Source organism: Ictalurus furcatus, chromosome 23 (assembly GCF_023375685.1).
Source record: "Ictalurus furcatus strain D&B chromosome 23, Billie_1.0, whole genome shotgun sequence".
Taxonomy (NCBI): domain Eukaryota; kingdom Metazoa; phylum Chordata; class Actinopteri; order Siluriformes; family Ictaluridae; genus Ictalurus; species Ictalurus furcatus.
This window is the reverse complement of record NC_071277.1, coordinates 19,340,468-19,363,173: the sequence shown is the minus strand read 5'-3', so window position 1 is coordinate 19,363,173 and position 22,706 is coordinate 19,340,468. Positions and strand designations below refer to the sequence as shown.

At 38.7% G+C, this 22,706-nt stretch overlaps 2 protein-coding genes and 1 long non-coding RNA gene across 5 annotated transcripts; 2 read left to right on the top strand and 1 right to left on the bottom strand.

The window, feature by feature from the left end:
- Window positions 1–3,811: 3,811 nt before the first annotated feature.
- rpz (rapunzel) lies at window positions 3,812–15,758 on the top strand. 3 transcript variants are annotated; one of them, XM_053612002.1, is made up of 3 exons: window positions 3,812–3,876; window positions 6,823–6,902; window positions 12,795–15,758. In XM_053612002.1, the coding sequence occupies exon 3, from the start codon at window positions 12,817–12,819 to the stop codon at window positions 13,498–13,500; it is 684 nt and encodes a 227-aa protein (XP_053467977.1). In that variant the 5' UTR covers window positions 3,812–3,876; window positions 6,823–6,902; window positions 12,795–12,816; the 3' UTR covers window positions 13,501–15,758. The 3 variants fall into 3 exon arrangements, with proteins under 3 accessions (XP_053467977.1, XP_053467978.1, XP_053467979.1); XM_053612003.1 differs by lacking the exon at window positions 12,795–15,758 and adding an exon at window positions 11,011–12,562; XM_053612004.1 differs by lacking the exons at window positions 3,812–3,876; window positions 6,823–6,902; window positions 12,795–15,758 and adding exons at window positions 10,071–10,155; window positions 11,011–12,561.
- Window positions 3,894–19,802, bottom strand: LOC128599941 (uncharacterized). Its single transcript, XR_008384488.1, has 3 exons — window positions 19,715–19,802; window positions 19,508–19,612; window positions 3,894–4,267 (listed from the first exon to the last, which is right to left on the bottom strand). It is a non-coding gene; the product is annotated as an uncharacterized LOC128599941 (long non-coding RNA).
- An 809-nt stretch (window positions 19,803–20,611) lies between these two features.
- LOC128599923 (protein rapunzel-like) lies at window positions 20,612–22,353 on the top strand. Its single transcript, XM_053611984.1, has one exon. The coding sequence runs from the start codon at window positions 20,616–20,618 to the stop codon at window positions 21,798–21,800; it is 1,185 nt and encodes a 394-aa protein (XP_053467959.1). The 5' UTR covers window positions 20,612–20,615; the 3' UTR covers window positions 21,801–22,353.
- Window positions 22,354–22,706: the final 353 nt, after the last annotated feature.

Here is a 22,706-nt window from a genome sequence, read left to right as displayed (position 1 = left end):
CCCCTACATTTACCACACCTTCAAAAATCCATCAAATTAGAATCAGGTGTTCAAGATCGGGTGCCAGTGATTAGAACCTGCTCAGGGAGTGCAGGTGGAACCTGTCTTGTTTATATATTAGGAAAATGTGTAAATTTTCCTAATTTTACTTTTGTTCAAGTATATCAACTTTATTAATAGACACTGTTTCAAAGAGGATCAAATGTTTGCCTGTTCAAATATGTAAAAAAAACAAGTCAAAAAAGCCTGAAATCCTAGGAGATCATTTAATCTGAATCTACCTTAAAGCTGGCATCAGCATCACTCCATGTCTCTTTCTTTTGGCAGCTGAATGGAAATAGAAAGACACAAATGTGATTCCAGGACCACAAAATCTTCCCCAGTAGACATAAACATATCCAAATAATGTCAATAGGTTAAGAATTTTTTTTTTTTTTTAATTCTCAACATGGTATTGCTGTCTCATTACTGGATCTTTACCATCCACTATTTACCGCAATAACATTGACGTATCAAGTTCCATAGTGCATCTATTTTAAAAACAGTTTCCTATTAAGAACTCCTCCACTATGCTTGTCCACTCTTTTATACTGACATCAAAACCTCGGTGTGGTGCTCCTCCCAGGAAAGGCATCTCTCCAGGTCAGTACTGATGCTTTTTCTTCTTGTTCAGCTCCCTGTAAGTAGATAAAATGAACCCGTGAGCACAGAATACTATGGCTGCCATTTCTCTACCTCAATTCCAATGAACAAAATGTCCCAGTGTGAATTTCAGGCATTTTCATTTCCACACTGATGCGATGTCTGGATTTGCCACAACGTCACATTGGAATCAGTGGAAAGTGGAATCAGGTTCCAACCTTTTAGAAACCCAACTACAATATCAGATGAGTGAGACTGAATCATACTATAGACCTACATGAGGCCATCGTTGAGCTGCTGGTTTATTAGGTACACATCCACCTTGAAATAAACGGCACGTTTGATTCATAGCAGATGAAGATTGCCGTGTCTGAGAATGCTGCTCTATATACAAAACACAACCAGGGATCTGTGGATGAAACCGGTTTGTGGATTACAAGATTCAGTAGATCAGGGGGTCGGAGACTTCTCGCATCCCTTCCGGAGTAAAACCCTTTACCAAAGGCTCCGGACTCACCACCACGCTGACTACCAAGATAAAGATAAGGATGAATGAATGAATCTGCAGCACTGTGTCGCAGCAGCAGTTCAAGTATTAACTAATAAAGTGCATTAGATATTAGATGTGCATCAAAATCTCATGAATCGCACATCTTCTGCGATTATTATTTTTTTTAATAAAAAGGTCGTACTAAAGGTTACAAATTAAATGCTCAAATAGACCTTTATGAAACTCCCACACACACACTCTTAAGCATGGATATGTATATGGCGTAAACGTCAAAGTTGTCTCAATTGAGGAAGTTCATTTGCATCTTGCTAACGGTTCATGAATCCGTTAAACCGGTTAGGTAAGTATGAAACATACACAACTTACAGGAACAGTGAAGAATAATAATAATAATAATAATAATAATAATAATAATAACAGTAATAACAACTTTAATACTAAAAAAAATCTAGACCATTAAATCGGACAATACACCTATATTAACAGGTTATATTTTGATTTTAAGACTATACATACATACATACATAGACTCACTATTCTACAACATGTTTACACAATACAACACAATTTGTTTTTACTCACAGAAACACTCATCTAGGCCTATTATTTGCATAGAACTAACCAGGTTGCTGTTAAGATGAAACGTCTCAAAAGTCTTAAGGTAAGAAAGAAAAATATAATAAATAAAATAAAACGACACAGCGGCAATTGAACAATTGTGACATTTAATCTTTTTTTTTTTTTTTTTTTTTTTTTTTTTTAAATGTGTGCAGTTTTTGCATGTTAAATATCTACATGATGCAGCACAGTCTGGGGATTTCCTTAATATTGCATGTGGAGACTATATAAGTGTTTCTCTGTAGGACAAAATCCGATCATTGTTTTAAATATTAAGCAGCTGGAACACAGTAGACGTGAACGCGCATCTTTAGCGGGGTTGCGCTTTGGCTTATTTTTTGATGCCAGATTGATGCGTTGTGCTGATATTATTTTCTGTACACGTGTTTGTTGTGCATATAAGTGACTCGTTTCAGCATTTTCTTGGTCGTCTGTTACAGTGAAGCATGACCCAGACGGACATTAGGCTATATCCGGTTCCAATGCGTTGCGCGTCGGTTTGCGTTGCGCACGCGGTTGCTCAGCAGCTACTCACGCACCTGGTCCCTTATATATTTCCATCGTGCTGTCTTGGTCTTATCTGTTCCGTATGCAGTATTATGGCATATACTATACCTAAACTAATCGCGCATTTATTATTAGGCTAATCAATCGCATTCAAAATAACGGGCTCGTTTATTTCTTTACAGCTCGGATATCCATGCATACAGCACACACGATCAGGGTGGAGCTTGCAGCTTTAAGTATACCCCATTGTTTATATTTAAGTGGGCTAGGGCGAGGGGAGATTCTGGGGGTCGTATAGGCTGCAGGACGCGTCCAGACTCGCACTTTCCTCTGTTGTAGGCTACACTACATTACCCTTGGAATTCCACATGCGGGAAATGTCTGTCAGACAGACCTGTGTGCTTTTTGTTTATTTACATATGTTTTTATTTACTCGATTCTATACATCGAAGATATTCCTGAGAAAGGGTTTGGTTTGGATCATGACGCGCACCATGAGGAGTTAGTGCGCCGACCTGCTCTATTCTTAACTCTTCATTCAGAATAAATACATAATATGTTGTGTGTACCTGGAAAACGGGAACAACTAATAAGTTATTTAAAGAAAAAATAAATAAATAAAACATGTAGTACAACCTGTGCACGAGAAACGCAGGAGGTTTACGCGCGTTATTGTCGGGCGCATTGTCATCGCAGCTAACCGTCCTAACGCGTTTAATAACGCATGAATAATTATGATATTAAATTAGTATTTTATTTTTTAATCAGTAATATATATATATATTTTAGCATGAAGTTTTTGTCAGTGCACTGCATGGCATACTGATAAAGCCAAGACATTTAACAATTGAGTTTAAAAAAAAAAAAAATCAATATTTATTTTTTTTTGGCACAGATCAGATCCGACGTCTAAAATCTCTTACAGGTTGTGTCTAAAAAACATTTTAACATTTTTATAATGCAAATAAGTCTATGTGCTGTTTTTATTTTTGAGCAATAATGAGGTCTTTGTTTATGGATACACACCTGCACCTTTGGAGAGCTGCGTCAGTTCCCTATAGCTCCGGCACTCTTACTGGATATCTCATATTTCTGTGAGTTTTTCACTTGATTTATTTAATTAACCTCTACAGAAACCTCCCACTCTGAACTTTAATTTGCCCCTTATAATATATTCTGACACTTTGGAGCAAGTGGAAGCGTCTGGCAAGCTCTCAATAAGCCTTTTGAGACTCTGTGCGCCTCCAGCTGTCTCCATAGAGTCAGTTGCCTCTCTGTATGGGCTATTTGAATGTTGGGAGGCTGGAATATTTGAATGTCACTGGGGGAGGCCGTGTGTAGTCTGTGGAAGGGGCTGCATAATGGAGGGCTGTAGATGTGCCATTTTTTTGGAGCAAGTGGTTGCTTGTGTCCCTGTGATCAATAATGGGTCATTTCGACCCTCCAGGGTCTTCCATGACACAAGAAAATGGTATGGTCCAATATGAACACCCCTACACAGAGATCTGACATGGAAGTGGCCCTTTTGCAAGGATTGCTGGGAAGAAGAAGTACAGTTGAGGTTTGGACTTTGGAGAAGGAGGTAGCTCTGTGAAAAGGTAAGAAGAGCTGTCCTGGCAACTGCCTAGGCTACCAATGGATGGATGGGTTTATTGTGAGGTGTTATGGCTCATATTCATGTCAGTGGATGTGCTATATTGGGTTATTATGGGTTGAAAAAAAGAAAAGAGAGGACCTTATGCTAAGCACAAACAAGGAAATATGGAGAGGCTGCTAGGGGGAGCTATAGCTGAGCTAGGAAGGAAGCTGGGAGATTGCTTTGCTGTGGAGCATATATGGACCATTTTTCACTACTCACATTGATAAATGTAGACAGCAGGGCCTTTCATTGTGTTGTTATGTCTTCTTGAAGTAGTTTTTCAGTTATTTTTTCTTGGTCTTAGGGCTTCTGGCCTATGAGATTGCTAATATTAGCAACCAGGCTATGCCCTGTGAAAGAAGGAGATAAAACCATTAAAAAAGTACTACATAAAGAAGGAGAGACTCTCAAACGGAATATATCTATGCAAATAATATCTCCTGTGCACATTGTGTAACTTTGTTAGTCAAATAGATTATATTTACTCCCAGTGTGTGTTGGCAGAGAGCTTTAAAGATGGCCGCTCGCTCTCAGGAGTGAAAGTAGGCGAGGAGGGTGCTTACTTCCTGACTCCAGGCTCATTCATGCTAGGTTTAACACCAGGCTTGAGCCTCAAGTTTAAAATGTGTGCCAAAACACTGAATTAATTGATTATAGATTGATTAATGAACATATTTCAAGCAGTGAGGTTGTGTATTTTGGCCTTAATGAACTCATTTTAGAGAGGAAAAGCTTCAGTCCTCGTGGTTTTGACAGATTGTGTGGGTGTGTGTGTGTGTGTGTGTATACACATTTTGATCCAGAGTGTGTTTAACCATTTAACGGTTTCATATGCATGTAAACAAACACTAATTTCCATTATTTAGTCTCTAAAAATGTAAACCTTTTGAGGTCATTGAGTTTTGAAAAGAATTTATTACAGGCTAGTTTGTTTTGTTTATCGGTATTATATATTGCTAATATTATAAATAAGTACATATATAAATAAAGTGCCCCCCCCCCCAAAAAAAAAGAGATATAAAATAACATTACAAATAATTATGTATAAAAATAAAATAATCTAAATATTATATACTTTTGCTTTTGTAATGCAGTTTCCATTTTCTAGGAATATTATGTCCACTTTTATTGATCAGAAACATACATTTTTTAAACTATTAACCCTTTAAATGCCTACCAGTCATGATTGCTATAAAATAGGAATTGTCTCTCAAGATAATTCCTGCAACTGGAAAGTAAAGAAACTTTTGGCAAATCAACTGAATAGACACAAAAATATCAAATAAAAATAAATTTAAAAAAAGAAGAAATGAACTTAGTGATTAGTTCAGTTAATTAAGGCAAAGGCTAAAATGATACCACAGATGAATTCTAAACCAGATTCAGTGCAATGAAAGGGTTAATGTGAGAATGAAACACGTAAAGGAATCACTTGTAGGGGAAAAAACTGAAAAAACTTTTCAGTAAAATAATGAAATATTACTGTTTTCCTGTTCTGTAAATGACATTAATCCACTGGCTGTTTCTAGAGCTGTATTTGTGAATGACTGGATCAGATTTTTATTTAGTGTCTAAAAGTATCAGGGATGTAAAGGGTTAAATTTGAGCTCAGGCTTTGTGGCAAGATGTCTTTTGTGAATGTGACATTTTGGTCATAAATCGAAAAAAAACGTAAGTCACCGCCCCCTATGGTTTGCTTATGGAACTGGCTTTGTCAATTTGAAACTAGCCAAGCTGTGTTGTTGCTGTAGGCCCTACATATCTTGGCTAAAAAAAACCCCTAAGAAATCCTATAGAATTCATTTAATAGTTCTGTAGAAATACAGGGCAAGTATATAGTGCGTCACAGACATGTGCTTAGTGAGTAAGTGAGTAGGTGTGAAGGACAGGTGTGACAGTGTTGGATTTTAGCCATAAGCACATATGGTAATGTCCACTTGCATCTGTCAACAGCTGTGATTCCTTCTTTACTTCTGAGTAACCTTCACCTTGGCATGAGATATCCTCGTGAGAAATTTAAGTTTCTTTCCTGTTTCTTTGGAAAATACTCTTTAAACAGGCCCATTATAAATACCTGTCATATCACTCATACCACAGATAAAGCCTTCATGAAGGCCTGGAAGTGCATTGTAATCGCACAAACTCCTCCAGCACTTAATTTAACCATTTCAAATGAATGCCAGAATAATACCAGACATTGTCGGAAGTAATCAAAGAGCTAATTGGGGAATGTTATTATTATTATTATTATTATTATTATCAGTCTTATCATTTCTATCATTACATATCAAGGGCGCTGACGGGTCTCGATGCCTAAGGGCCCGGGGGGTTGGTCATTTTTAACATGAGGTTGCAGTTTTCACTACTGTATGTCAGTAATAATGTACATTATATACAAATGTACAAATAGTTCAGTGTCAGATCTGATGGAGTAGTCTTCATTTTTCCAAGAAAAATAAAATAATAAAACGCAATACCAAACGATATCAGTATTGTTCCTATCAAATCTACTGTAATGCTTGTAATTTCCGATAGGTCGTGTGTATACCGAAGAGTTTTCCTAAAGTAAAAAATGTGACCATTAGACAGACAATGGTGTTCTATAGTAGTATTTATTTATTTTTTTACTATCTTTCCTTACTGAACTTTGAAATAAAATGATTTTAGACCTGAAGTGCCATTTGGTAAATTATTATATTATAGAAGAATTGCCCTGAATCCTGGTATAAGTGTATATAAGTAATTTTCTGGTTCACATCTTAGTTTGGCGATGATTTTTGACCAGTTGTATATAAATAAATAAATAAATAAATAAATAAAAGAACACTTCTTGTTTTTGATTCAAATCCCCTGATTTTTAGCCATGACGTGACCTTTAGTAATTCCCTTTTTTTCTCTCTTGCAGGAATTCTTCTTACCTGAGAAGCCGCTAGTACTTTTGGACGGAGATTTCCTGCGTACACATCCCCCAGAGAGGACTGCAACGTAAGGCCCAACTTTTCGCTAACACAAACGGTTCTTAAGGCTCATAGATGGGACGCGTCAATCCCATCTATCAGCCATCAAAGATTTAATGCAATACTGATGTCAGATCTCTGTATATGAACTGATATTAAGACCCTGACATCCTCCTAGCAAACCAAGAGAATTTTTTCTGTGAATTTCTGTTCCAAAGTTGTTTCCTTTATTATCCTGCAAGATGATCTGATTTGTGTCAGGCAAAAATAACTGGTATTCACAGCGTAAAAGATGCCTGTATCAGCCCTCATGCTGATGCTCAGTATCAAATCACAGCAATCCTGGTTCTTAAGGTACTGAAAGGCTTGTAAGGTATCCATACAATGAACCAAATGATTACTTGAAATGCCTGGTGAGACAAAATCTTTTTACTTTAAGATGCATCAGGTAGTAAATAAACCCTATTACAGGCTGTTTCTTTCTGTACGTTCTTAAAAACAACCCTTTAAGCGTTCTTTGTTTAGTTGAGCTTCTTTAAAGTAGTTGTAGGGAAACACTCAGTTGTAGGGTTTCACACAGAACCTTTAAAAGTTTCCTCAGAGGGACAAGGACAAGACGTGTAATAGTCCACGAAGTCACAAAGGAACCCTGGGTAACTTCTGAGCAACTAAAAGCCTCTCTCACATTGGCTAATGTTAATGTTCATGAGTCCACCATCAGGAGAACTCTGAACAACAATGGTGTGCATGGCAGGGTTGCCAGGAGAAAGCCACTGCTCTCCAAAAAGAACACTGCTGCCTGTCTGAAGTTTGCTAAAGATCAAGTGGACAAGGCAGAAGGCTAATGGAAAAATATTTTCTGGATGGAGGAGACCAAAATAGAATTTTTGGTTTCAATGAGAAGGGCTATATTTGGAGAAAGGAAAACACTGCATTCCAGCATAAGAACCTCCCTGTGAAACATGGTGGTGGTAGTGTCATGGTTTGGGTCTGTTTTGCTGCATCTGAACCAGGACGACTTCCCATCACTGATGGAGCAATGAATTCTCAATTATATCAGCGAATTCTAAAGGAAAATGTCAGGATGTCTGTCTGTGATCTGAATCTCAAGAGAAAGTGGGTCATGTAGCAAGACAACGACCCTAAACACACGAGTCGTTCTACCAAAGAACGGTTAAAGAAGAATACAGTTAATGTTTTGGAATGGCCGAGTCAAAGTTCTGACCTTAATCCAGTAGAAATGTTGTGGAAGAACCTGAAGCGAGCAGTTCATGTGAGGAAACACATCAACATCCCAGAGTTGAAGCTGTTCTGTACTGAGGAACGGGATAGAACTCCTCCAGTATGTAATATTGGATCATGTAATATAACATGATCCAATATCTAATATTGGATCATTTTCCTCAATAAACAAATAACCAGGTATAATATTTTTGTCTCATTTGTTCAGTTGGGTTCACTTTATCTACTTTTAGGACTTGTGTGAAAATCTGATGATGTTTTAGGTCATATTTATTCAGATATATAGAAAATTCTAAAGAGTTTCAAGCACCACTGTATGTCTGTATGATTATTGATCTAAAGTAAATGCTAGTATATAAAGCTTAACTCATTTAAAATAGGAAGTGATACTTTTTATTTATTGATGATGCGGTGAGAAGCCATGTTGATTTGATATCACTTGCTGAATTTCGTGTTGAGGGGGGTTTGCTTGAGTTTTTCCTGGTCGGAGGTCTGGAATTTCGAGTTACAACCTCTAGCCGAATGCAGCACTATTATCAGAATTATCATTCATACTATACACTTGAAGGGTGTAGACTGGCGGGCTTACCTGAGAAGAAACTATTAGTGTATTTTTGAGTATTTAATGGATTAAGTAAAGAATCTGAAGAATTATCAATCTGAACATTCATATCATTTCCTTGGAAGCTGGTGATTGGTCTTCTGCCAAAACACCCTTTATGAAGGTGTGGGGTTTGGTCTTTTTGTAAAACGTTTATTTTTTTCATTTATTTAAAATTTTAAATTGGAACCCTACCACTTATGAATGTAAAGGTTCCCACAGAGGGACAACCAGAAAATTTCTATATTATTTTGATAAGTTTGTATTCTTCCTAAGGAGTCAAAAACAGAAAGTCGACTGACTCATCCCCAATAACAATCGCAGCTAAACGCCTTTTCCACAGAAAGAGGGAGAAAAATGTAAGCTTTCTTTTTTAACTTTAAGAATTTTTTAAAGATTAAAAATAGGCCTACAATGTAAAATCTAACCTGTAACAAATACTATAAATGGTAATGATAATTAGAAACGGGATTAAAACCTTACGCAAGTAATTTGAGATGGAGCTATGTTAAAAAAAAAAAATTTAAAAAAAAAAATTCCTTATTACATCACCAACATCCTCCTTCACCCGGGACTTTGTTCCTCTTCAGGGTTGCCTAATGTGGTCTTTAAAATATTCTAGTATTTTCTCCTAATAAAATAATATTTAAATTTTAAGCTATAATGATATACCATGATGCACCACAATGCCAGTGGGTTGTTGTGTTACATTTGTGGTATTTCTTTCAGAAATATCAAGAATTTAATCGAAATGAGTCACTGTTATCATACTGTACCAGTAATTCAAGCATTACAACTACATTATTAATATTCTTTGGATGTAAAATATACGTCTAAAGAGCACCCAGAGCCAGACTCTGTCTTTAAAGCTACTCACAGTTGTTTATATGGGCAGCTGCACAGAATTAGATTGCATTGTGAACAGTTGTCCAGCAGCTGCGTTTAACAGTGTGAACAGTGTTAGTTTTCAAACCACATTCCCAATTGTCAGCTCTTTGTTTGCTTTCAGTAGTGAATTCTCCTCATATTTTCTTTTCATACCAGTATCTGGAAATTCTAGTTCCTCGACAATGCCACAACCGACAATGGCATCCATTACCTGAATGTTTCTATAGACTGCCCTTTTCTCAATACGCCCAGGTCTAAAAAGCGAATACATACTTCCGAATTGCTGCTAACCAATTGCAGCGAGGAGCGTGGCAGCCATTTTCTGAGCTGTACGAAGGGACTGCGGAACGGCTGCATTTTTTTCCTTCCTCCACTTCCTCCCCTCCCTAACCCAATGAGCATTGCTCAGATATGAGTCACTCCCTCAACCTGGCCATATATAGCACAGAGGCAGGGGCGGTCTCTCCAGCCTGAGGCTGAGATACTGGCTGCCTGCACGAAAAACACAGCAGCACCATTAGGAAGGGAACAGCTACAGACGTTAAAGCAGGTAAGATCCTTAGCTTGGGCCCATTTTCTCTTTTTCCTGTTCACTGTTTTAGTCAGTATGCCTCGTGTAAAGTCATTTTGATCCGATGTTGATTTGTGATGTTGGTTAAGACGGTCGTCGTTCGGTTTGTTTTCATTTTAAGCTAACCAGTTTAGCCTGACAGTGGGCAGTGATTCAGTGCTAGATGCAGTCTCTATATTACGCAACCGCATGAATTTATGTATAAATGTATTGTAAGGGTTTATTTTGGCTATGACAGATCTTTTCCTGAATAGCTGGCTCATGTTAAAATAATAAGAACAAGAAGGCCAGCTAATTGCTAATTGGTTGTGGTTTGGCATTAAGAGACTGGTTTACAGCCTGTGATTCACTGGTGTTGGAAAAAAAAAAAAAAAAAAAAAAAAATCGATCATATATGAATATGACATTAAGCTAGCCTTTGTTTACACTTCAGCAAACAGTGGCAGCTTGCTTCCAGTAGCAATTATATCCAGCTTTTTGAAAAAACCTATATAGGCTCCCTTAATGGTTTAGTGTTAGGTATTCAATGGACAACCTCAATAAGTACTATAATAATGATCTAATCTAGGATCAAATTTTGGTCTCTAAAGCTGATCCATAATGATCAGTGTATTTTATTGGTACATACCACGTCTCTCTCCTCGGTTGTTTCAGAACTGGACAGCACCCTAATACATCTACATGGATGGTAATGAAAGTGAATGTTTAGAACATGGAACTGGGATCATTGAAATATCGAACTCGTGTAGTGAGTAGTGGCTCGGTTGTTGGATAAAGCGGTGGTTGTGCAGGTCTACTTTGGTTCTTTGACACGTTTTTCCTTCTTTTTTTCAGAATCACAGGGGACCAAGGGTTCGGTAAACACAAAGCCAGCGACCCCTCTGCATCAATGGCAGACAAGGAGCAAATCAAGCAAACAGCGGCCAAGGTTCTGGGTTACGTGGAGAAAGTGTCCTCCTTCGCCTCCTCCATTGACCCTCTGTTTGGCATCGTCACCTCCTTGGTGGGTGTAGTGAGGAAAGGCCTGGTGGAAGATGAACCCAACGAGCTGGACAAGGACTTCAAGCAGATTCACGACAAGCTGGAGAGCATCTCCGAGCAGAACAAGCAGACGCTGCGCCAAATCCGCATCGACGAAATCAACGAAACGTTTGGCAAGTACGAGGAGTATATCAAGCACCAATACGGCGCCTTCAACACCATGGTGGACCGCGTCAGGACGAACCCAGACGATGCCGAGCGTTACATGGAGAATTTCAAGAATATCTACGAAAAGGACAAGAGCGACTTGAGCTTGGACGTGTACTACCGAGGCGTCATGGGCAAGAACAGTCTTTTTGGGAGGCCACTGCTGACAACTTATCTAGAGCACTGCGACAGGGACAGAAAGATCATGGAGGCTAGATGCGCTCATCTAGCCCACCTCTTCCAAATCGGCCTCATGGCACTGATGGCCTACTACGCAGTCACGGAGGATGACGAGGACGAGGTCAGGGAAAAGTGGGCTCAGAGAGTTATCGACATTCAGACCAAGATGCAAGAAGTCCTGGATGAGTGTGGCGAGTAGGAATGATGCCAAATGAACTGAAAGGTTGCTAAACCACAGCTGTCTTAGTTTCCACTACTCTATAATGGAAACCATTAAATGCTATTTATATTATGGGCAATAAGAAAACTGTTTCTTTCTATTCTTATATTGTGTTCTGTACATTTTTGTTGGCTTAGCACTTAAAATTCCAATCTTTTTTTATTCACTTTAAACAGAGTTATGGAAAATATTATATGATATAAATCTAAAAGTGTTGCTGAATGTATAGTCAAGCAAGCTGGACATTTTGCACCAACATATTTGTTTATTTTTTATTTTTTTTAAATTGTTATTCATTCTGGTTGACTGTTTCCAATCCTTTGTAACTGTGGATGATTCTGTTTTATTGTTTGCGCAAAAATAAATATTTGTCTTTTCCAAGTTAAATTTCAGGCTTTGGTTGTAGTGACTATTAGCTTGGTGTCTCTTGATTTAACATTTAGCACTCCTTGCAGTTCTATCAAAGGTTCTATCATTTCAGATTGAATCGATTTTATGATACATAGTTGTTGTAAACGTCTCCGAATAGATACTGATATCTGTTTAAGGACCTGTAGCTCACTCGGAGCTGTTCAGGTATACTCACCACAGAGCAATATGCAAATGAGTGTTTTGCATTCAGTAGGATACTGAAAGCTGCAGGCTTTTACAAAGGATTACGTTACCATCTCACCTCAATATATATGAGTAGATTTCTATGAGAAAGTACCTTAAGAGAGTCTCAGGATGTCAGCATGAGAGACTTAATATACAGTGCCTTATATAAACGTTCAGCGCCTGGAACTTTTCAACGTTTTCCGGAGCTGAAATGGAATTCAATGGGATTATATTTTATGAACCTAAAATTTCATGAACGCACACAAACCCCCCCCCCCCCAAGGAACTGTGAATTCTATAGTTTAAATAACTTCTCATAGAAACATATTTGGTCTAATACAATGTCTACTTTCTGTGATTTTGTATTTGTACCTGTTTGGGAACGTAGATGTCTTTATAATATGGTTAAAGTATATCTTCTTCTCCCCATCAGGCCAACATTTCTGTTTTAGGCCATGGCTGACGTCGAGATCTTAGAGGACCGAGACAAGCTGAAGCGAGGCCTGGTGAAGGTGTTGGAGTGTGTAGCCACCATCTCATCAGCAGCTGCTGTGGTGAACCCCATCTTCGGTGTGGCAGGCTCACTGATCCGCGTCGTGCTCCACCACGTGGATGATGAGGAGATTCAAACCCTCCGACGCGAGTTTGGCAGCGTGAACCGAGCCTTGGATAAGCTTACAGACCAGAACCGCAGCGCGTTGCTCCAGATCAAGAAGGAGACATTGGACGGGCAGTACAACAGCGTAGAGCAGAACCTACGCAACCAGTTCCGTAAGTTCATGGAGGTGGTGGAGGCACGGCCCGAGCACAAGGAGCGCAAGCGCGATGATTTCGAGGAAAGCTATGCCAACGACATGGGCGACCAAAACCTGCACACACTCTATGATGGCGTAATGGGCAAGCCCAAGCTCTTCAGCCGGCCCATCCTCGAGGTCTACATGACTCACTCACAAGGAGATCGTAGGGTGATGGAGAACCTGTGCACACGCCTCACCTACCTGTTCTGCATCGGCCTCATCGCTCTGATTGGTTACGCCGCCATCATTGGTGATGATGAGGAGGGCCTGAGTGAGGAGTGGGCCGAGAAGATGGAGAACGTGCAAGAGAGGATGCAGGAGGTGCTCCGGAGGTGCAAGTGATTCCTTCCCCCTGACACACACACACACACACACACACACACACATATATTGAGGACTCCTTATGTATTCCATAAAAGCCTATGCTATGTCTTTTTTGGTCTCAGATTGTCCTCCACTCACGTCTCTGTCATGAATTATATATTCTCTAGGGCCTCACTGTTACTGATGGTGTGTGTTTTTTTTTTTTATTATTACTGAGTCACTCACATCATCCTCTTGAGGATTCTCCCTTTACTCTTTAAAGAATTGAAGACTTTAAAGCCAAAGATCCGTCAAAATTCTTATCAAAGTGGTCAGGGTTTTAAAACCAACTGCTTTTTGAGATTCATTTGATTGTACTACAATATCCTTAGAGGTTTATGCACCATGTTGACTAAAGCCCCGTCCACACGTACAGTTTTGAAACCATCATTTTTCACATGAGAATGGTGTCATTTCTTATGTGATAATGTCAAATTTATTCACTGAGTCTTGTTTTATTATTACACGCTTGTCACATGCTCATGTGAGAGTTTTCAAATCGTTTTTTTTTTTTTTTTTTTGTCTTTTCCTGTGAATGGAAATATTTTTCTTCTTCTTGTGGAGAGGAATGTTTTTTCGAAGCACGTGTAGCTGTATACGTGTGGACAGGGCCTAACTGTCATTTTAAGACCCCGACTCTACAAAACCAATATTTCATGTTAGCTGGTGTTGAATATTATGAACAGATTCCCACCCTTATGTTATATTTTTCACCTTCAGTTTGATGGTTATTATAAAAGGAGTCTGTGGATGCCAGAACTTAAAGCTAAAGCTAATTGTAGGAATGTATTTGGCCTATTTACATGCGCACACACACACTGTTCTTTTGCTGTGTGTGCGCGTGTGTGTGTGTGTGTGCGGTTAATGGTATTGGTTTCTCCGTGTCACCTTCACACCCAGTTGTCTGCGACTGGTTTTTCCAAATCCATTCATCCAGCAGCACTTCCTACGGTTCTACTAAAGCATCTAAACCATCTAAAACAAAGAATGTTGTGTATTTGGTGTTGTAAACACTAACTAAAGTTTACTCTTGTGATAACTGTTGGAACACTACTTGGGTTTGGACACCCTCAGCTAACACTACATGCTTATGACTTACAGCATGAGTTTGCTCGCGTCACGTTAACATGTAACACTAAAGGTAAACTTGAGCCTTATGAGATTAAACACTACAAACATCCCAAGTTCATATTTTTCTTTAAACTTATTGCAGTCCTGCTTTACTGTCTTAAACAACAGTCTGGTTACATCAGTATGGCATTATATGCGATAAGCCTCTTTTACGTGGAAAGCCAAGTGTTGTCTAACTGCTTTGAAATCCTTGATCTTTAATATAAAGAATGTAAAGATGTGCAGCTGTTTGTGGAAAGGTTTGCTACACTACATAAGGTAACGGTCTGTCACTTGCTGGAATAAGGAGTGGTTTGAAAGCATGAGCTGAAGTGCTTTTTAATTATTATTATTATTATTTTTTAAATAAACTACTGCTTTTTTTGTGTCAGGCTTAAAAAACCTTATCCTTATTGTTTCCCTTTGTACACATATTGACACTACGTCAAAAGTTTTTTGAACCCCTTTATTACAGTTTAATCACCGTTATTGACGAGGACCAAACAAATAGATGCGAGTAAAAAAAGAAAGTCCTGACGAGACTCGAGGACTTGAGGCAATTAATCCTATAGTTATAGATGAGGTCTTCTGTCTCAGATTCGCTTCACAGCTGCTCGTGTTGGATAACAGAATCTGACTCCTAACTCTATTTAGACTGGCATTATATACCTTCAGCATCAATTCAGAACAAGCTGCTTAAAAGTGCACACTCATCTAAGTGCATGCCATTAGTGCCTCCTGCATATATTACTGTTCCTTATATCTACTTTCACTTTGTTCGACGAATCCATTACTCTCTCTTTGCTTTTCTCTGTGCTGGATCGAACAATATGTAGATAGCCTTTGTCATGTCTATATATACACACACAACTGAACTCTCTCTATATATCTGCTTAAAGTCAGTTATCGTGCACTTTTAAAATGAGAACAGTTATAGATCTTTCTAAGACACAGCTCATTGTCTCTGGCAAATTGGGGAAAAATTGGCAAAAAAATAAATAAAATTGGTGGACAATGAGAGGTGTTGTGAAAATGAAGATGGTTTCCTGTTCTTCGATGATTTTTTTTTAGTTGCTGATCAGTGATGTATAAAAAAAAAATGCACTACCAATAAAGATATAAGTATATGAATGAGCTTGGATTATTTTCCACACATACACATTTAAATGATCATCATCATCATTTGTTTGCACTGTAGTAGGGAGCCTAGACTGAATGTACTGCTTGATTTTCAACAATAACAACGTGTTCAAAAAGTGAGACCGCATTAAATTGCTGTGACCGCTAGATGTCGCCATTGTCTTTTCATCTATAACTTTATATGGCATGACAAATTTATATGGCATTGCTTTTCTTAAGTGTTAATTAATTTAAAAAAAAAAAGTGTTGCTGGGTTAAGAAACAAGGAATATCACTTGTCATGCAGAGAGTTCAGTACTAGATAGACGGGAGTTTTATTGCCACCCTATGATGTCAATATACTGCATTATGCTATTTAAGCACTACTATTACAGCTATGTGGTCTTATTAAAATTTTTTTAAAAAACTTTTATACATAATTTTCCAGGCTTTTAACAAATAAAATAAAAATAAATAAACTACTGAAGGCTGGAAAAAAAAAAACTTTGTTGCATTGTTGTAGGGTTTTTTGCCATTTAACACTACCCCCTTTAAAAATTTGAGGTTATTAATAAATACTTTAAATTGCATAAAATGTTAAGTCAGTTAGTTTGCTCAATCTAGCCTGTAATGACATTTCTGCCACTAGAGGTCAGTAAGAATGACTAAATTTCCATCAGATTTATGCCTAAAATTAAAAGGTAGCATTGCTGCCTCACAGGTTCCCTGGTTCAATCCTGAACTCAGGTTACTGTCTGTGCAAACTTTAGCATGTTCCTCTCATGTTTGTATGAGTTTACTTGTCAAAAAAAAAAAATTCTGGTAGGTTGATCACATGTTAAATTGCCCACATGTGTGAATGGGTGAGCGCATGGTGACAGGCAATGGACTGGACTGGTGTCTCAGCTGTCTTGCACCCAGTATTAAACGGATTGGCTCCAGACCGACCATGACCCTGACCAGAATATGAGGGGGAGCCTGGAGCATATCCCAGGGAACTCTGTGCTTAAGGTGGTGGACACCCTGGATGGGGTGCCAACTCATCGCAGGGCACAATCACTCACCCATTCACACACTACAGACAATGTGGAAATGCCAATCAGCCTACAACGCATGTCTTTGGACTGGAGGAGGAAATCGGACTCCACAGAGTAAACCCCCGAAGCACAGGGAGAGCATGCAAGTACCACGCACACAGGGTGGAAACGGAATTCGAGCCACGGTGCCCTCCTTTAATAATACAATTTTTTTAAAAAAAAAATAACAATAATATCTTATATAAGGTGCCCCGTTCCATCCTGAGCTCGAGTTGATTTAACTCCAACACTACTGAATTTAGTACCTGCTCTTTGACTTTTATCATGTGAGGTGTAAGATGTGTCATCATTTCTTTAAAATTCATATAAATCTGTTTATGTTAGATGTTGTAGCTTCTTGGAAAATTCACGGTGTTAAATGAAAAGCACCTGCAGTGTTTAATCACTGTTACAGATCTGAGTAAGACTTCTTTCACCTTATGTCCTGATTTATGCTAATGTGTTTCTCAGATTAAATAGAGACAGGTGTTTTAAAGGATGCAGAGGCTAAAATGGGAGGACAGAGGGTCATCTAATATGGAAAGGGGCCTTTAACAATTATTATCCTTGTCAATTATTTCTATTTTTTAAAGCATTTAAATGAGGTTTTCGACAGACGAAATCTAGCCATCTGTACTGCCCTCTAGCGGCATTCTATGGTTACAGCTCAAATAACAGCTCAGTAAAAGTACATGAATTATTAATAATACAATACTTCTCATTGTCCTTTTAGACCTTTCGGCTGTACTGAATTCCAGGACAAAATGCAAATGCTTCAAGTAAGTACAACTGGTAGTGTACAATACACAGCAAGCAGTCTTAGTAGTATAAAATGAATAAACATGACAGGGTTGTTAAAAAAAAATAATAATAATAAAAAAAATCCTATTACAGCACATCCCAAAGTGTTTTATGCCTCTTAAATCACAGCAATTTTTTGTTCTATTATTGAATTATTTCTTGAAGAACACATCATACCTTTATAACTGCATTTAATTATACATTGCTGAAACTAGTTATTTGCTGTTATCATCCTCACCAGCTTCTCTTTTTTTCTTTTTTGTAATAAGATGCTACCAAGAAACTGCAAACTCCTCTGTCCTGAAAATATTAGTATTCGTATAAACTTGTGATTTGCAGCTGCACTATTGTCAGAGCTGTTGCTGTAGGAAATCAATCAACACCTTCTGACCAGAATCCAAAACTATAAATTATAAAGTATATCCTATTCCTGCTACAAGAAATCCATCATGCACCATTTGTTACAATTTAAAACGGTACAGTTTTCACAAATTAGCTTGTTTTTCCTTCAGTTTGGCTTTTAAGTGGAAAAAAATACATACAGTAATCACTGATTACTATTGTTAGCAACAACCAATCACAGATCAGCATTGTTCCCAATAACCAATCACTGACCACTAATGTTTGTCCACCTGCACATTTTGTTGTTGTTTTTTTTCTTTTTTAAATTCCCTTCCTGTTGATATTTACAGTAATAAAAGCAGGTAATTCCATCTGTGTTCTTTGATAGAAATAACAGTTTCGTAAATGCGTAAATCACTAGTTTGTGGTGCCGTGACCAAAGACCTTTTCTTTCTATAAGAAAAAATGAAAGTTTTCTGTTCTAATAAAAATGCAAAATCAAGGTTAGCTACTTTTCTCTAAAAAGCCTTCCCAACACTCACCAGTTATATATACGAGTAGGCTACACGGTAGGTTTTGAGGAACAGAAAATGCTTCATTGAAACTTTACAACTTGCCAGGATCATAATTACACAACATACCACACGATTTCAACCTGTAGCACTTCATAAAACAACAAAAGCAAAAAACCCATCTCGACCATTCTCACGACTCCGAAACACACTTTAAAACCCCTCTAACATTCCTCTCGAAGCCAGTAAAACAGGTTTAGGGGCCTCCCTTTAAGGAAATTTGAACACAGAAATCTATCGTAGTTCAGTTGAAAAGGATAAATGTGCTTTTACTCAGTCTGTTTTTCTCACAAATACTGATTTATTGATGTTGATCCAAACTCATAGAGAATAAAGAGACATCCAAATCCCTATACTAATTTACTAAAGAGATTGTCACAACATCTGGCGGTGTAATATTTGAAAACAGTATAGTAATAGGTGTTTGTGAACGTAGCATCACGTCTTCAATAAGAACGATTACTTCTTGAAATTCCAATCTATATGCCAAGCCTTAAAAGGCTCTCAACAGTCTTTCTTCACTGCAAGGTTGCCATACTGCCATACAGACCTATAACTGCACAATTTCATGCCTGTCAATATCATTTTAAACCGTATTCAGTGTCTTTAAAATAACATTTATAAGCCTACTGGTCCTGTCGACAGCTTGTGTTAGATATAAATCGAGGCCAGGGGGATGAGCCTAGCTCCAGTCGCAGGTTAAATAAATAATCGAGGCGTGACCTTTGTGTGAACACACTGTGTAGAAATGAATTACAGTCGGTTTTAATTTCTTCTGATCGATTCTCACCTCGTCGAGAGTAATCAGAGGGGAAAGAAGTCTCGTGTTTATAGCCTTTCCAAATATCCAACCAGAATGAAGAAATATGACCAGGATTAAAGAAGAAGAAGAAGAAAAAAAGCATACTAGAAATTATGACATCAGCTACCTGATATTTCTACATGAATAATTTGTGAAGCACTTACCTTTTGTGATGGTGGGAATATTGTCAATGTAAATGTGGCCGGTGGATCGGATAAATGTTGCGCACCATGCGTAAATGTTCTCCTCTCCAAAAGATCACGACACAGCTAAAAGAGATTGTTAAAAATAAAAACTATGAAGTAGACATAAAAAATATATATAATGAATAGTGTATCAGTTAGGTGTAATTAAACAGAAAGAGCTTTTACCCGACTGTCACGAAGAGCTTCCCAAAAATGGCTCATGGCTCAGCGCGCACGACTCTTTCTCTCTCTCTCTCTCTCTCTCTCTCTCTCACCAGTCTCTCTCTCTCTCTCTCTTTTTTCCAGATGCATCATTCCTCAGCCGATGCTTTAACATCATCTCACGACTAAATCTGAAAAATTTGAGGGACATTTGGTGAATTTGGAACGTTTCTACCCAAAGGCTCCTCCTGAAGGATTTGTGAATCTTCATCATTTTCAGGTACTGACATCTGTCCTTATATTCACACCGTCCTTGCACTTGAGTTTAAGGGTATTTTAAGGTGTGGCTCTTTGCAGGGGCCCTTGAATTTCACCTGTAAGGATCATTAAAGACGTACACCAACTGTAATCCATTCGATTCAGTGTTCCGATATTGGTTCTCATTGGGTTCTCATTGGGTCGTTTTTAGCGCGAGCTAAAAATAGCACGTTTCCCAGCCAACATGAAAGGTGGCTTTTCCATGCGTCATTGTTTGTTATTTATTTATTTATTTATCTCTTTGTATTTCTTTGGAAAACCGACTGCTAGTTCAAAAGTTCATGATGAGTCCTGTTAAATTGGTAGCTTTTGAATGTTTAGAATATTGACGTTCATATTCTGTTCATACATCCATACCACAAAAACATCATCCTAAACACACAACTTGTATGGATTTTTTTTCTTATCCCTTCCTTGAGTGCTAGATCATGCCAGCATATAAAATGCTAAGTATGTTTCTAAAAAAAATAAAATAATAATAATCAAGAAATATATTTTCTTATTGATAATTCCAGATGAAGTTGCGATCAAAAGACGATCTCTGTGACAGTATGGTTTTCAGGACTGCATGTTCGTAATTGTTTTTTCTTGGTTGATGATTTTAGCCATGCCTAACCCACTGGAGAAAGTGGTTGCACAGAAGAAGGAGGCCATCGAGGCTGTAATGGAGCTGTTCGAGAGAGGAGCTGAGGTCTTGGCTAGCACGGTCGGGGAGATATTTCCCCTGTGTGAAGCTGCTGCTCCGGTCCTGAAGCTAGCTTTGGACAACGTTGAAAGTAAGGAGGTGTTCTATGTCAAGGAGCAGTTCCTAGTCGTGAGGAATAGGCTTGACGTGATCTCGTCCCAGCTCGAAGACATCAACCGTGAGATACAGAAGGGACGTGTCGATTCTCAATACTTTTCCATCGAGGAGAACCTACGCAACCAGTTCCGCAAATATCTCGACATCTTGGAAGCCAAGCCCCAGTTTCGGGAGGTCAAAATGCGTTTGTTCTTGGATCATTTTAGCAAGACGGGAGGTGAGAGGAACCTCTTTGTGCTGTACGATGCCTTGATGGGCACGAACACTTTCGGGGAGTCCATCCTGGAGGTGGTGGAAAAATATGAGGCTAGGAACAGAAGGGTCCTAGAAGATTTCTGTGTCCGGATGAAGGAACTCTTCTGCCTGGGGTTGATTGCCTTGCTAGGTCATTGTGCCCTCACTCAAGGGGAAGATATTGAGCAGGAGAAGATCTCTGAATGGAGCGAGAGAATCCATGAGGTCGAGACCAAGATGAAGGCAGTCATTGAAGAATGTGTGAAGTCATTTGCAGAGCAGGCATGTCTGGACATCCAGAGACTGGTCCAAGAGAAAGAGGGAGGGAGTCTCCAAGACACAGCCCAGGAGCTGCTCAGTTTCCTGGCGAGGAAGTACGATTGGGTCAAGTGGTCTGTCCGCATTATTAACCACTCAGGAAGCAGCTACCGCAACTGGCGTGCTGGAGACAACTTCCAGTATGTTATAGGACAGAACTGGTTTGACGTGTTGCAGGTAAACGACACCAACGTAGTCGTGTCCTACTGCAGCAATCCACAGCCTCTTCCCAAGGACAACCTCCAGCAACTGATGGACGGTCCTGCTAAGAAAGGAGATGCCAAAGCTGTGGTGGAGAATCTGGAGAAGCAGCTGTCTGGTTTTATGGTCCATGCTGTCAGCCGTCATAAACAGAGCTTCGCAGCTTGGAACTTCCCAGAAGACTGCCATTATTGGGAGAGACATAAGAATGTAGCCCTCTGTGTGCATTCAGATTAGCAACAAGGTCAAAAGATCAAATGAGATGGCTTATTGGTTTGTATTCCTTTTAAATTGGATACTTTTAATCATGTTTGTGAAAAACAAAGCATTTAGCCAACAGATATTTAGCCTACCCTCTTTATTTAACTTATGTTCATAATGCTAATCACTGTCTTGTCAGACCTTACTACCAATACCAGGCCTTACTACTAATACCAAAGTCATAACCTACATGTTTGTAATTAACCACAGCATGCACTTTGGCATTAGTTTAGCCCCTTATAAATGCAAGAAGAAATCTGTTTGTCTGCTAGCCTAAATCTGTACTGAAATGGCATGCTAATGCTACATCTGAGAATTGAGAGCACCGTGTAGCACATTAACTTAAGGAACAGAATTCATGGTACTAGTAAATCATGATATAGTCACAATTAATCGCATATCTTGCCTTGTGCCACTACACAGGCCACCTAGTCTTAGCAACACTCTCTTTTTTGCACACTTTTCTGGCCACAAGCTTCAGCATCTTGAAATCAGCTCTCTGTACTCACATATATATTAAAGCTCTGGATTCTGACCCGAAAGCAGCCTTTAAGACACTGTGTTTAAAAAGGAAATAAAAAGTTTATCCCAGTGATCGGTTTGAAAAAAACAAGTGGAAAGACAGTACGTGGTTCTCGGAAAAGTTTATTGAAAAAGTACCAGACGTTCAAGCATAAAATCAGAAAAGCTAGAGGTCTGACTTGTGAGACGAAAGGTCAGCTGTCATATTAAAAGGGCATCGTGCATAATTAAATATCGTCTGCTTGGGTACCAGGCAAGGGCGTAACCATGGTATGGACGTTGGGGGGGTCCAACAAACTCGGCGGGAGGATATGCAAGTGAATGTAACGTTAATGGTCAAAAACTGGAACTGACGTTAGC

Coding starts and splice junctions, on each gene's coding strand:
- rpz (XM_053612002.1), top strand. CDS start 12,817: ATGGCTGACGTCGAGATCTTAGAGGACCGAGACAAGCTGAAGCGAGGC.
- LOC128599923 (XM_053611984.1), top strand. CDS start 20,616: ATGCCTAACCCACTGGAGAAAGTGGTTGCACAGAAGAAGGAGGCCATC.